Below are 15,670 nucleotides of genomic sequence, written 5' to 3' on the forward strand. Positions count from 1 at the left end.
CATCCAGTGAAAGGACTCAACCCCAAATACCATCCAGTGAAAGGACTCAACCCCAAATACCATCCAGTGAAAGGACTCAACCCCAAAACACCACCCAGTGAAAGGACTCAACCCCAAAACACCATCCAGTGAAAGGACTTAACCCCAAAACACCATCCAGTGAATGGACTCAACCCCAAAACACCATCCAGTGAAAGGACTCAACCCCAAAACACCATCCAGTGAATGGACTCAACCCCAAAACACCATCCAGTGAAAGGACTCAACCCCAAAACACCATCCAGTGAATGGACTCAACCCCAAAACACCATCCAGTGAAAGGACTCAACCCCAAAACACCATCCAGTGAAATTACTTAACCTCAAAACACCACCCAGTGCAAGGACTCAACCCCAAAACACCATCCAGTGAAATGACTCAACCCCAAAACATCACCCAGTGAAAGGACTCAACCCCAAAACACCATCCAGTGAAAGGACTTAACCCCAAAACACCATCCAGTGAATGGACTCAACCCCAAAACACCATCCAGTGAAATTACTCAACCCCAAAACACCATCCAGTGAAATGACTCAACCCCAAAACATCACCCAGTGAAAGGACTCAACCCTAAAACACCACCCGGTGAAATGACTCAACCCCAAAACATCACCCAGTGAAAGGACTCAACCCCAAAACACCATCCAGTGAAAGGACTCAACCCTAAAACACCATCCAGTGAAAGGACTCAACCCTAAAACACCACCCAGTGAAATGACTCAATCCCAAAACACCATCCAGTGAAATTACTTAACCTCAAAACACCACCCAGTGCATGGACTCAACCCCAAAACACCACCCAGTGAAATGACTCAACCCCAAAACACCATCCTGTGAAATGACTTCACCTCAAAACACCATCCAGTGAAAGGACTCAACCCCAAAACACCACCCAGTGAAAGGACTCAACCCCCAAACACCACCCAGTGAAAGGACTCAACCCCAAAACACCACCCAGTGAAAGGACTCAACCCCAAAACACCATCCAGTGAAAGGACTCAACCCCAAAACACCACCCAGTGAAAGGACTCAACCCCAAAACACCACCCAGTGAAAGGACTCAACCCCAAAACACCACGCAGTGAAAGTCCAAAAATAACAATTCTCAATTCTGTGGAGTCTGCTTTATTTGGGTGTTCTATTGTGACAAGGATCAAATTAATCTGAAGTCTTAAAACACGTGTTTTGGGGCTTTCCAGTGAGGTATTTAGAGAATGACATGCATAATGTGGGCAGCTGGTTTCATCAGAGCACATGAGGAATCTTGGGATAAGGCTCTTAAAGATCTTATGAAACACAGAGGCATTGGGACGAAGATAGGGGTTTAGGGCAGGGCCTTGATTTTGTATGTAGCAACAACAAAAAACAAGACTCTCGGTAAGACTCTCATCGCTCCAAACGTATTAGCTTTCCTCAGGCTTATTAGGCTGGGGGTGGAATAGATTGGGACATCCTGGAAATCACACTGGAGAAAAGAGACACATAATGTATGTATGTCAGCAAGGTGCACGGACCAACGAGGGTGTTGGGAAACAGGAACAAATTAATACACCAGTAGGAATAACACTTGTAGGACTGGATATTGCCTGGCACACCTGTAACAATATTAGCCATAAAATCACAAATTAAAAGTACATCATATAGACTAACCGATTTCAATCATTACCTTCCTTTTCACATCTCTATACGTGATGGTTAGAGGACAGTAAGTAGTGTGACCACTAGAGGACAGTAACTAGTGTGACGGTGAGAGGACAGTAACTAGTGTGATGGTTAGAGGACAGTAACTAGTGAGACCACTAGAGGACAGTAACTAGTGTGATGGTTAGAGGACAGTAACTAGTGAGACCACTAGAGGACAGTAACTAGTGTGATGGTTAGAGGACAGTAACTAGTGAGACCACTAGAGGACAGTAACTAGTGTGACGGTTAGAGGACAGTAACTAGTGAGACCACTAGAGGACAGTAACTAGTGTGACGGTTAGAGGACAGTAACTAGTGTGACGGTTAGAGGACAGTAACTAGTGTGACGGTTAGAGGACAGTAACTAGTGAGACCACTAGAGGACAGTAACTAGTGTGACGGTTAGAGGACAGTAACTAGTGTGACGATTAGAGGACAGTAACTAGTGAGACCACTAGAGGACAGTAACTAGTGTGACGGTTAGAGGACAGTAACTAGTGTGACGATTAGAGGACAGTAACTAGTGAGACCACTAGAGGACAGTAACTAGTGTGACGGTTAGAGGACAGTAACTAGTGAGACCACTAGAGGACAGTAACTAGTGTGACGGTTAGAGGACAGTAACTAGTGTGACGATTAGAGGACAGTAACTAGTGAGACCACTAGAGGACAGTAACTAGTGTGACAGTTAGAGGACAGTAACTAGTGAGACCACTAGAGGACAGTAACTAGTGTGATGGTTAGAGGACAGTAACTAGTGTGACGATTAGAGGACAGTAACTAGTGTGACGGTTAGAGGACAGTAACTAGTGTAATGGTTAGAGGACAGTAACTAGTGTGATGGTTAGAGGACAGTAACTAGTGAGACGGTTAGAGGACAGTAGTGTGATGGTTAGAGGACAGTAACTAGTGTGACGGTTAGAGGACAGTAGTGTGACGGTTAGAGGACAGTAACTAGTGAGACGGTTAGAGGACAGTAGTGTGATGGTTAGAGGACAGTAACTAGTGAGACGGTTAGAGGACAGTAGTGTGATAGTTAGAGGACAGTAACTAGTGTGACGGTTAGAGGACAGTAGTGTGACGGTTAGAGGACAGTAGTGTGATGGTTAGAGGACAGTAACTAGTGAGACGGTTAGAGGACAGTAGTGTGATGGTTAGAGGACAGTAACTAGTGAGACGGTTAGAGGACAGTAGTGTGATAGTTAGAGGACAGTAACTAGTGAGACGGTTAGAGGACAGTAGTGTGATAGTTAGAGGACAGTAACTAGTGAGACGGTTAGAGGACAGTAGGGTGATAGTTAGAGGACAGTAACTAGTGTGACGGTTAGAGGACAGTAGTGTGACGGTTAGAGGACAGTAGTGTGATGGTTAGAGGACAGTAGTGTGACGGTTAGAGGACAGTAGTGTGATGGTTAGAGGACAGTAACTAGTGAGACAGTTAGAGGACAGTAGTGTGATAGTTAGAGGACAGTAACTAGTGTGACGGTTAGAGGACAGTAGTGTGATGGTTAGAGGACAGTAACTCATGTGCACCTCTTTGTTTGAAAGGGGAATAAAGAACATAAAGTTGAGCACATGAAACTGTCCTCATTTCCTCTTGTCCTTTATCTACATGATCCTTTCCTCTCGGGATAATAACATACAAATCTGTGCAAAGGCTTAGTAAACCCGGAGAATTTTGTATAATATGACGTAATAATTTATTTAAAAATAATAAATAAAAAAAATACAATTTACTACATGTCATGCACCAGAAGCAGCTATGCCACCCTGTAAATATCTTATAATACTTTTAACTTTCAATTATTGGGTACCACTTTACATTAATAACTTCAAAAATGTACTCAATACAATATTTATGTTTAACTATTCAGTTTTAAATGTCTGATGATTGTTCAATTTAAAAAACCAACCTACCTTTTCCCTCTAATTAAAAAGTCAACCTACCTTTTCCCTCTAATTAAAAAGTCAACTTACCTTTTCCCTCTAATTAAAATGCCAACTTACCTGGTATCGGTGGTTTACTGGTCCACAGGTCTGCCTCTTCACTCTCTGACTGGAACAATTTGGTCCCTGTAGCCAGTAGCATGTGTTGTGTCACTGTGAGTGACTGGCAGAGAAAGGGCTTTATCCCCCTAGTTGATCCTTGAAAACAATCTGCAATTTGTAATCTGAAAGCTGTGTGTACGTGGAGTGTGTGTGTGTGGGTTTATTTTGTGAGTGTGTATACATGGAGTGTGTGTGTGGGTTTATTTGTGAGTGTGTATACATGGAGTGTGTGTGTGGGTTTATTTGTGAGTGTGTATACATGGTGTGTGGGTTGGGAATTAAGGGAGGTGGACAAGAGGGGCGGCAGGTAGCCTACTGGTTAGCGCGTTTAACTCGTAACCGGAAAGGTTGCAAGATTGAATCCCCGAGCTGACAAGGTAAAAATCTGTGGTCCTGCCCCTGAACAAGGCAGTTAACCCACTGTTCCTAGGCCGTCATTGAAAATAAGAATTTGTTCTTAACTGACCTGCCTAGTTAAATAAATGTAAATAAGAGGAATTATGTGGACGGACCAGCAATTTACTTACATTCAGGGACCAGCAACTTACCAGTAAAATCTTTCAGATTCTTAAAAAAATAAGATATCAGTTGATTTCAAAAAGTCAAGACATGTCAGTATGTACAGTTGAAGTCAGAAGTTTACATGCACCTGAGCCAAATACATTTAAACTCCGTTTTTCACAATTCCTGACATTTAATCCTAGTAAAAATTCCCTGTTTTAGGCCAGTTAGGATCACCACTTTATTTTAAGAATGTGAAATGTCAGAATAATAGTGGAGAGAATGATTTATTTCAGATTTTATTTATTTCATCACATTCCCAGTCGGTCACTCAATTAGTATTTGGTAGCAAGGCCTTTAAATTGTTTTACTTGGGTCAAACGTTTCGGGTAGCCTTCCACAAGCTTCCCACAATAAATTGGGTGAATTTTGGCCCATTCCTCCTGACAGAGCTGGTTGGTGTAACTGAGTCAGGTTTGTAGACCTCCTTGCTCGCACACGCTGAGGTCAGGGCTTTGTGATGGCCTCTCTAATACCTTGACTTTGTTGTTCTTAAGCCATTTTGCCACAACTTTGGAAGTATGCTTGGGGTCATTGTCCATTTGTAAGTCCCATTTGCGACCAAGCTTTAACTTCCTGACTGATGTCTTGAGATGTTTAGATGTTGCTTTAATATATCCACATAATTTTACTTCCTCATGATGCCATCGATTTTGTGAAGTGCACCAGTCCCTCCTGCAGCAAAGCACCCCCACAACATGATGCTGCCACCCCCGTGCTTCACGGTTGGGATGGTGTTCTTCAGCTTGCAAGCCTCCACCTTTTTCCTCTAAACATAACGATGGTCATTATGGCCAAACAGTTCTATTTTTGTTTCATCAGACCAGAGGACATTTCACCAAAAAGTACGATCTTTGTCCCCATGTCCAGTTGCAAACTGTAATCTTACTTTTTTTATGGCGGTTTTGGAGCAGTGGCTTCTTCCTTGCTGAGCGGCCTTTCAGGTTATGTCGATATAGGACTTGTTTGACTGTGGATATAGATACTTTTGTACCTATTTCCTCCAACATCTTCACAAGGTCCTTTGCTGTTGTTCTGGGATTGATTTGCACTCTTCGCACCAAAGTACGTTCATCTCTAGGAGACAGAACGCGTCTCCTTCCTGAGCGGTATGATGGCTGCGTGGGCTCATGGTGTTTATACTTGCGTACTACTGTTTGTACAGATGAACGTGGTACCTTCAGGCGTTTGGAAATTGCTCCCAAGGATGAACCAGACTTGTGGTCTTGGCTGATTTCTTTAGATTTTCTCATAATGTCAAGCAAAGAGGCACTGAGTTTGAAGGTAAGCCTTGAAATACATCCACAGGTACACCTCCAATTGACTCAAATTATGTCAATTAGCCTATCAGAAGCTTCTAAAGCCGTGACATCATTTTCTGGAATTTTCCAAACTGTTTAAAGGCACAGTCAACTTAGTGTAAGTAAACGTCTGCCCCACTGGAATTGTGATACAGTGAATTATAAGTGTAATAATCTGTCTGTAAACAATTGTTGGAAAAATTACTTTTTTTTTAACAAGAAATTTGTAGAGTGGTTGAAAAAACGAGTTTTAATGACTCCAACCTAAGTGTATGTAAACTTCAGACTTCAACTATATCTGTCAGTATGTATCTGCCAGTATCTAGTATTCTAATAATACAGATAGTTGTCAGTCTTGGTGTCTTTAGTCTAAAAATCTTGTCAAATATACTAAAACTGCTCAATGTTACCTTGTGGAACTTTATGTTTCAGCTTGCAATGTAATATTGTTACATTTACCGTACATCACACATCCGTAAAAGAGGGTTACCTAAACGCACACTAATCCTATTTAGGTCTATGGAGACCTCAGATCAAATCGTATTCGTCACATGCGCAGAATACAATACCTTACAGTGAAATGCTTACTTACAAGCCCTTAACCAACCACGCAGTTTAAAAAATACGAATAAAAATAAGAAATAAAAGTTACATGTACACTACCGTTCAAAAGTTTGGGGTCACTTACAAATGTCGTTTTTGAAAGAAAAGCAATTTTTTTTGTACATTAAAATTACATAAAATTGATCAGAAATACAGTGTAGACATTGTTAATGTTGTAACTGACTATTGTAGTTGGAAAGAGCAGATTTTTTATGGAATATTTACATAGGAGTACAGAGGCCCATTATCAGCAACCATCACTCCTGTGTTCCAATGGTACGTTGTGTTAGCTAATCCAAGTTTATCATTTTAAAAGGCTAATTGATCATTAGAAAACCCTTTTGCAATTATGTTAGCACAGCTGAAAACTGTTGTCCTGATTAAAGAAGCAATAAAACTGCCCTTCTTTAGACTAGTTGAGTCTCTTGAGCATCAGCATTTTTGGATTTGATTACAGGCACAAAATGGCCAGAAACAAAGTCAGTCTATTCTTCTTCTGAGACATGAAGGCTATTCCATGCGAGAAATTGCCAATAAACTGAAGATCTCGTACAACGTTGTGTACTACTCCCTTCACAGAACAGCGTAAACTGGCTCTAACCAGAATAGAAAGAGGAGTGGGAGGCCCCGGTGCACAACTGAGCAAGAGGACAAGTACATTAGTGTGTCTAGTTTGAGAAACAGACGCCTGACAAGTCCTCAACTGGCAGCTCCATTAAATAGTACCCGCAAAACACCAGTCTCATCGTCAACAGTGAAGAGGCGACTCCGGGATGCTGGCCTTCTAGGCAGAGTTCCTCTGTCCAGTGTCTGTGTTCTTTTGCCCATCTTAATCTTTTATTTTTATTGGCCAGTCTGAGATATGGCTTTTTCTTTGTAACTCTACCTAGGCCTGCATCCCAGAGTCGCTTCTTCACTGTTGACATTGAGACTGGTGTTTGCCTTACTAGGCAGTGATGCAACCAACCAGTCAGGATGCTCTCGATGTTGCAGCTGAGGAACCTTTTAAGGATCTGAGGACCCATGCCAAATCTTTTCAGTCTCCTGAGGGGGAATAGGTTTTGTCGTGCCCTCTTCACGACTGTCTTGGTGTGTTTGGACCACATTCGTTTATTAGTGATGTGGACGCCAAGGAACTTGAAGCTCTCAACCTGCTCCACTACAGCCCCCGTCGATGAGAATGGGGGCGTGCTCGGCCCTCCTTTTCCTGTAGTCCACAATCATCTCCTTGACCTCATGGGCCCTTTAAACCACGAGTACATAATCAGGTCAGTCGCATGTTGTTTAAAATGAGAAAATCTGCTTCCAAAAGCACCTCCTTTCATCTTTGACTGGTGAACTATGACCATCAGCTGGTCTAAGCTCAATAATATATATAATAATTCTCACACTTATTCAGCGAGTGGACCATCTCTATTATATCTGTGTTCATCACCTACGGGGTTTGATTCTCTTGTTGTATTTTAGATGAACTTGTGCATGCAATAACCCAAACATCATGAGGTTGTCAGAACTTATGAAAGAGAGTGGTTACTAAACAGGAACGTGATTGAGCTCTAGTGCTCCGTGCCTCAAGTGATGAAACAACTTTCATCGTTTTACTTTGTTCTTTCAGCTGGATTCCCCAGTCCAAAAAAATAATACAAAACGACCACCATGACTTAATTTCTTGAATCAAGAATAGAGAAACGTCACATCATATCAGAGTTAAAAGACGAGCATTTGACATGTATAGCCTGGTCCCCCCAGATCCCTTTGTGCTCTCGTCAACTCTGTTGCGGTTAATGTGTTTGGCGTGACAATGAGTAGGTACGATAGCAGAAACTGACTGGCACTCAGGCTACAATAAACCGTGAGAAAGAGAATGATTCATTGAACATACATGATCCAAAAGGTTTTTCAAGAAGCAAGAGACTTAACGTCGCTTTTATTAACACAGAGTACAGACACCACCTGCTTAACCCAGACGGACGTCACTGGTGAACGCATCATTCAGTCCGGTTTAACCAGACTAGGTAGTTATAGTCATCCAGGAGAGATGGCAGTTACCAGACAAGTCTCTCCTTCTAAACAGGCGACCAATAAATCCTATTTCTCCATGGTACTATTTCACAAACAGGCCTCTTTTGTTCCAAGGCCTCGCTAGCTAATCCACATTTCAAAGTCCTATTCATCCTCATGGGAATAGGAAAATGGAATAGCTTCAGAGAATGACTGACTGGTACCCCAGAGAGAGAGACTAAACCAATCTGAACTATTGATCTTTGCTGAAGAAGAGTTGTTAAAACATTGCCCATACAATGGATTAGATACATATGCTTTGTGTCTTGTTCTCCCACACAGATTAACACAGAAGGAAACGATGTTTGGGCAAACAGCTACATCATTATTATTAGGAGTGTTGCTAAATTCACATGGAACCCATCTGAAGTTGTTACCCATTTATACCTGGTCTGTGGACAATTAGTTCACGATATTTCCACGACAGTTTAATATATTTTGGTACAGACCTTTAACAATTAAAGGGATGTGGACAAAACAACATTGCAGATGTGCCCATAGGCGCACTGTTAAATTAGGTTCATTTGTCCACAGACATAATATTCCTACTGTAACACAATGTCCACAGACATACTGTTCCTACTGTAACACAATGTGTCACTCATGAACACTGGGCAAGCCTTAAGTCATTACTGAAGCCTTGAAGCAACTTTTCAGATGGTTCTTCAGCTTTTAGTTTTTTTTCACCAGGATCCTGGTATCCGTGGTAAGTCCACCACTCGTTCACAGTGAAAGCGTTCAGCTAATGAAGCTAGCAGCAGGCTATCAGTTCCAGGTTAGGGTTCAGCTAGCAGCAGACTATCAGTTCCAGGTTAGGGTTCAGCTACTGAAGCTAGCAGCATGCTATCAGTTCCAGGTTATGGTTCAGCTACTGAAGCTAGCAGCAGGCTATCAGTTCCAGGTTAGGGTTCAGCTACTGAAGCTAGCAGCAGGCTATCAGTTCCAGGTTAGGGTTCAGCTACTGAAGCTAGCAGCAGGCTATCAGTTCCAGGTTATGGTTCAGCTACTGAAGCTAGCAGCAGGCTATCAGTTCCAGGTTAGGGTTCAGCTACTGAAGCTAGCAGCAGGCTATCAGTTCCAGGTTAGGGTTCAGCTACTGAAGCTAGCAGCAGGCTATCAGTTCCAGGTTAGGGTTCAGCTACTGAAGCTAGCAGCAGGCTATCAGTTCCAGGTTAGGGTTCAGCTACTGAAGCTAGCAGCAGGCTATCAGTTCCAGGTTAGGGTTCAGCTACTGAAGCTAGCAGCAGGCTATCAGTTCCAGGTTAGGGTTCAGCTACTGAAGCTAGCAGCAGGCTATCAGTTCCAGGTTAGGGTTCAGCTACTGAAGCTAGCAGCAGGCTATCAGTTCCAGGTTATGGTTCAGCTACTGAAGCTAGCAGCAGGCTATCAGTTCCAGGTTATGGTTCAGCTACTGAAGCTAGCAGCAGGCTATCAGTTCCAGGTTAGGGTTCAGCTACTGAAGCTAGCAGCAGGCTATCAGTTCCAGGTTATGGTTCAGCTACTGAAGCTAGCAGCAGGCTATCAGTTCCAGGTTATGGTTCAGCGTATCTATGAAGAGGCTGATGTGAGCTGACCCTTGTGTACGTACTCCAGAGCTGTAGCGATGGTTCTCATGTCCATCTCAATACTGCGAGCCCAGTTCTCCACATCACCTATTTCCTGTTCAAAAACAAAAACATAAAAAAGGTTAAAGGGCTGCCTTATTTAAGGGGTCAATACTAAGGATACAAATGGGAAGAGGTACAACTAAAAATGTCACAAGTTCATGAATAAGTAGCCTACATGTTAAAGACAACACAAGTGTTGCAGCTATTGCCTACCACAAGGGGGAAATTGTAAACTTTACGTCAAGGGGGGGCTTTAACAACTTTATGACAAGGGGGGACATGATCAACTTTATGACAAGGGGGGACATGATCAACTTTACGACAAGGGGGGACATGATCAACTTTACGACAAGGGGGGGCATGATCAACTTTACGACAAGGGGGGGCATGATCAACTTTACGACAAGGGGGGGACATGATCAACTTTACCACAAGGGGGGGACATGATCAACTTTACGACAAGGGGGGGGGACATGATCAACTTTACCACAAGGGGGGGGGACATGATCAACTTTACCACAAGGGGGGGACATGATCAACTTTACCACAAGGGGGGGACATGATCAACTTTACCACAAGGGGGGGACATGATCAACTTTACCACAAGGGGGGAATTGATCAACTTTACGACAAGGGGGGAATTGATCAACTTTACCACAAGGGGGGAATTATCAACTTTACCACAAGGGGGGAATTATCAACTTTACCACAAGGGGGGAATTATCAACTTTACCACAAGGGGGTGGGGGGGGGGGGGCAAGATCAACTTTACGACAAGGGGGGGGGGGGGGGGGGGGGGCAAGATCAACTTTACGACAAGGGGGGGACAAGATCAACTTTACGACAAGGGGGTGGGGGGGGGGGGGCAAGATCAACTTTACGACAAGGGGGGGACAAGATCAACTTTACGACAAGGGGTGGGGGGGGGGGGGCAAGATCAACTTTACGACAAGGGGGGGAGGGGGCAAGATCAACTTTACGACAAGGGGGTGGGGGGGGGGGGGGCAAGATCAACTTTACGACAAGGGGGGGACAAGATCAACTTTACGACAAGGGGTGGGGGGGGGGCAAGATCAACTTTACGACAAGGGGGTGGGGGGGGGGGACAAGATCAACTTTACGACAAGGGGGTGGGGGGGGGGGGCAAGATCAACTTTACGACAAGGGGGGGACAAGATCAACTTTACGACAAGGGGTGGGGGGGGGGGGGCAAGATCAACTTTACGACAAGGGGGGGAGGGGGCAAGATCAACTTTACGACAAGGGGGGGGGGGGGGGGGCAAGATCAACTGATCAACTTTACATTTAGTAGGCCTCAAGCTTTGATGAGCTTGAGGCCTACTAAATGTTAAGTATCACATGTGTTTACCTAAAATGCTCTTGAACCTATTTAACATGTTTGCCTGGCTGGGAATGTGGCAGGGTTAACCTTACATTAAAACCGGGTTGAAAAGTAAACTAACATCTAGGCCTCTGGCGATGAAAAGATACTAATTTGTTCTGATCCCAAAGGAAACTTATATTGTACTCTTCTTCAGGTTTGAAACACTCATTATGGGGGGGGGGGGGGGGGCTGCTATCTTATAACAAACATAAAAGGACTTAGGGGGAAATAGCTACTAATCTAAGACCATACTGTACAGTGTCTGTATACCTTCAGGGCTTGGTTAAAGCCTTCCACCATACTGATCCACTGAGCGGTCTGCTTGGAGAACTGGCTGGCCTGCACCTGTAACGTCTTGACCTCATGGTCCAGCTTCCTCTGGTTCACGTACGCCTGGGCCACCCTGGAATTAAACACAGCAACTGGAAGATGAGTATAGCAACATTTTGAGAGACACGACCATCAGAAGATTTGACATAAGGATGTAGGCCAAAGCAACGTCTAACAAATCAATAGAAGGCTGAACTGATGACATCTTATGTGCAAAGACATTCTATTGGATACTGAAGAGAAATTAGACAGGAAGTAGTGATTATGAAAGTGTAAAAAAAAAAATTGTCCTTATAAAATCCATAATCTCAACCAAAAAAAAGTAGGTTTCTACACTTGACTTTATACTCTTTGTTAACTGCAATTGAATGTAGTGGCGCAACAACGGTAGTCAACTCCAACTGTTTTCATAAGGTGCTTTTCTTTGGTGTCGCCACTAGATCAAACTTCCTGCCATCCAGGAACTCTATACCAGGCGGTGTCAGAGGAAGGCCCCAATAATTATCAAAGAGTCCAGCCACCCAAGTCAGACTGTCCTCTCTGCTAGCGCACAGCAAGCGGTACCGGAGCACCGAGTCTAGGTCCAAACGGCTCCTTAAACAGCTTCTACCCCCAGGCCATAAGACTGCTGAACAACTAATCAAATGACCGCCTGGACTATTTACATTTTTGCTGCTACTCACTGTTTATATCTATGCACAGTCACTTTACCTCTACCTACATGTACAAATTACCTATGTCCCCTGTATATAGCCTCATTATTGTTATACTTTAAAAAAATATGTATTTAGTAAATATTTTCTTAAAACTCCATTGTTGGTTAGTGGCTTGTATTGTAAGTATTTCACAGTAAGGTCCTACACCTGTTGTATTCAGGCGCAAGGGGACAAATACAATTTGATTTTAATTAACTTTTGTACTATTGAAATATTACCAGTGTGTATGTACACTGTGCTGTGGAGTCACATGTTATCATTGGTTAACACAGTGATTGAAGGCCAATAGGCACACTGACAGGGGAAGAAGGTTTCCTGGGCACAGATGATGCCTAGTTCTGAACTAACAACTCAATTGAGAATACCCATTGAACATTTTAGTTGTTTTTAGTTTAGGATAATAAAAAAAATATCTAATGGGGCATTTTCAGTTATAAAATCAAAGAATGCCTAGTATGAAGATAGACAGAAACTGCTTCTCCAATAGAAATCCCATATCACACCTGTAGGTGTTGTCATGGAGACGTTAGCTTGCTAAGATCAAGTGCATTTGACAAAATGATATAAGCCAAGTTCAAATACAAGATGGTAGCTAAACATTTTCAACGCAGGTTATAAAACAGGCCTAATGTGTCACGTGTCAACAAATTTGATCTGAATTTGGCCCGAGTTGAACAGATGAATGATCTGAACCAAAATGACAAGATGGGTACATAAAAACAGGGGTAGGTCCCTATAAAAGAAAAACTGTGTCTCGGACGGAATCGAGACATTAAAAACGTAATTCAACTATATTTTGAACTTGTTTGGAAATTAACTAAAATCTATTGAACAGAATTCATTAGAAAATTCATAAAAATTTGCCAAAGTGAATCGTAAGACAAACAAATGCATCAGTGATTTGTATTTTCATGCAACTTTCTGAAACAGCACAGGAATGCGTGTCTGAGTGGGTGTGTACGTCTACACTTTGTGTAGCCGTTAGCTATGAAGCTAATGATAACATTATTCTGGTAGAGGCCTTACCAAAAACCTTCTCAATTAAACATGTTAACTACAAAGTAGCCTATATACCTACCTGGCAGAATAATATTGTGATTATTTGCATCAATCCAGTGGCTATTTGTTTTGCAAACTCTGCAATCACATGAGGACTACAGTAACACCGCTTAACCAAACAACTGTCTCTTCCTGGTGCACACTTCCATTAAAGGGTATGTTAAATGTGTCTTCTGATGCAGTTTAAACATTATTGTGGTCTTACAACAGCATCCAATTGTTTTTTTATATAAATATATATTTATTTTTTTAAGTGATTGAGAGCGAAAACTTAAATCTTGAAAAACGAAATGGAGAAAAACAAAATATATTCAGGCAAAAATGTAATACATATTTTATAGGTCCCTACTGGGTAAACACCACAAGCTAGCTACTAGCCATATATTCACATACCCAACATTAAGATGGTCCACCAAGGCTTCTGTTAGACAGGTGGCAGCTGCAATTGCCTCTCGTCTGCGTCTCTCTGAGAAGGGCAAAAGAAAACAGGAGTGTATTCATTACATCTTGCAACGGAAACCGTTTAACAACCAAATAGAAGCAAATCGAGCACAACGGAACAAAACAAGGAGGGTCCTACCTGAATTTGTTCAATAGAAACTTGTTTTCGTTGCAAAACGTTAATAGCTTTGGAGTAAACTGTTTCTGTTGCACAATATGCGTAATGAATGCACCTACAGAAAACGTTTACCGTTTAATAACCAAACGGGAGTAAACGGCGCAAAACTAGAGTTTCTAGCTATTGGACAAATTTAGGTAGCCGCCACCCCTAGAATCGGCGGAATGAATACACCCCACCTATCATGTCTTGGAATAGCATAACGTAGCTAGGTTAGCCATCAAGTCAAGAACGTTACCGTCTTCTAGTTAGCTAAATTGGCTGTATTCGCCCAAACTTGAGTAACCATTGGAGTACATGTACTGTATATAACCACATATAGATATGCGGTATAAAGTCGATTCCAGGGGCTAGTCAGCTAACTGCCTGGTCCAGGGCGTCAGTGTGAGTTCCAATAACATTAACGATACTAGCAGAGGCAACTCGTTGTTGTCGCACGATGGGACCAGAGCTAACTAGCTATAAATTCAGTTGTCGTCACGAAATTGACAATTTGCTCAACTCGTGCATTTCAAACAGTTGTTAAGTTAAACTAACTAGCACCTTGTTGTTGCAGCTAACTTGCTAATGTTTTTAGCATAGCTAGCTGCAGCAACACACGACACGTCTTTACCCTGGCCTCACCTTGGTGTTCTTTTCTCTTGTTCTGCTTTGCATGGTGCTCCTTCAATAAACGAGAAAGCATTTTTTTTTTACTTTATTGTTCACTACCTTAATTTAATTTTGTAATGTATTTTGATTTATCTTAGCAGGGACATGAGAGCTGGCAGAATTTACAGCTGTTGTCACCAGACCACGTAATGATGATCAATGGCGTTTCTCGTAGGCAAACATGTAGGATCAGCTTTCCATTCCAAAGTAGAAACGTTGAATTAGCCCAAAATAACGCGATATTGACTTCAGATTCGTTTTTATTTCTTCTTTGGAGTTTAACGGCGGTTGGCATCCAATATGATGCATTACTGCCACCAACTGGACGCATTTAAATACAATACATACAATACATTTATTGTACTTTGTCATTACAAAAAATGGGGAAAGAGAAAAACACCACCACTCAACACAGCCTGTAACTCTTCCAATGTCAAATCTCATATGCCCAAATACTTCTCTGCAGCTGCCACCACAACATCTATTTGCTGTCATTTACATTCCATTTCTGTGGTACAGTTGATAACCATTGCTATGAACGCTAAAAAGCCAACCTTACTGAAGCAAACATCACTCGTTGGTCTATCTCTCTGTGCTGGCACAGATGTTCTACTCTCGGGATCCTTCACACTTGACCCATCCTCCTCTACTTTCTTCACTGCTTCAGCATACGACACTTTCTGCACTACTCTGACCACTTCAACCTGCCTCTCTCTCACCGGACTCTTCCGATCCCCAGCAACATGGGCACCCCTACAGTTTACACACACACACACACACTTTTATCCACCGAAACTACACAATCCTTTATCACATATCCTCCTGCACTCTTCCCACATCTTGGAATCTCCTTCCTACAAACTATGAACATGGCCATGAACGTGGCACCTGAAACACTGCAGTGGATTAGGCACAAAAGCTCTAACAGGATAACTAATATATGACTCAAAACTCAAAAGGACTGACAGTGACACTGTTTCACCACGCTCACCACCGGGACTGACAGT

General features: G+C 42.6%; 1 protein-coding gene across 1 annotated transcript; it reads right to left on the reverse strand.

The window, feature by feature from the left end:
- Positions 1–8,129: 8,129 nt before the first annotated feature.
- On the reverse strand, positions 8,130–14,954 carry LOC139553453 (biogenesis of lysosome-related organelles complex 1 subunit 1-like). Its single transcript, XM_071365777.1, has 4 exons — positions 14,637–14,954; positions 13,787–13,859; positions 11,559–11,691; positions 8,130–9,956 (listed from the first exon to the last, which is right to left on the reverse strand). The coding sequence occupies exons 1-4, from the start codon at positions 14,695–14,697 to the stop codon at positions 9,846–9,848; spliced, it is 378 nt and encodes a 125-aa protein (XP_071221878.1). The 5' UTR covers positions 14,698–14,954; the 3' UTR covers positions 8,130–9,845.
- Positions 14,955–15,670: the final 716 nt, after the last annotated feature.

The sequence above is a fragment of the Salvelinus alpinus genome, chromosome 2 (assembly GCF_045679555.1).
Source record: "Salvelinus alpinus chromosome 2, SLU_Salpinus.1, whole genome shotgun sequence".
NCBI lineage: Eukaryota > Metazoa > Chordata > Actinopteri > Salmoniformes > Salmonidae > Salvelinus > Salvelinus alpinus.

Excerpts from the sequence above, each read along its gene's own strand:
- LOC139553453 (XM_071365777.1), bottom strand. The coding sequence starts at position 14,697 with ATGCTTTCTCGTTTATTGAAGGAGCACCATGCAAAGCAGAACAAGAGA. Across the intron at positions 11,692-13,786 it reads GTGGACCATCTTAATGTTGG|GGTGGCCCAGGCGTACGTGA; the intron begins GTATGTGAATAT and ends GTTTAATTCCAG. Across the intron at positions 9,957-11,558 it reads GCTTTAACCAAGCCCTGAAG|GAAATAGGTGATGTGGAGAA; the intron begins GTATACAGACAC and ends GTTTTTGAACAG.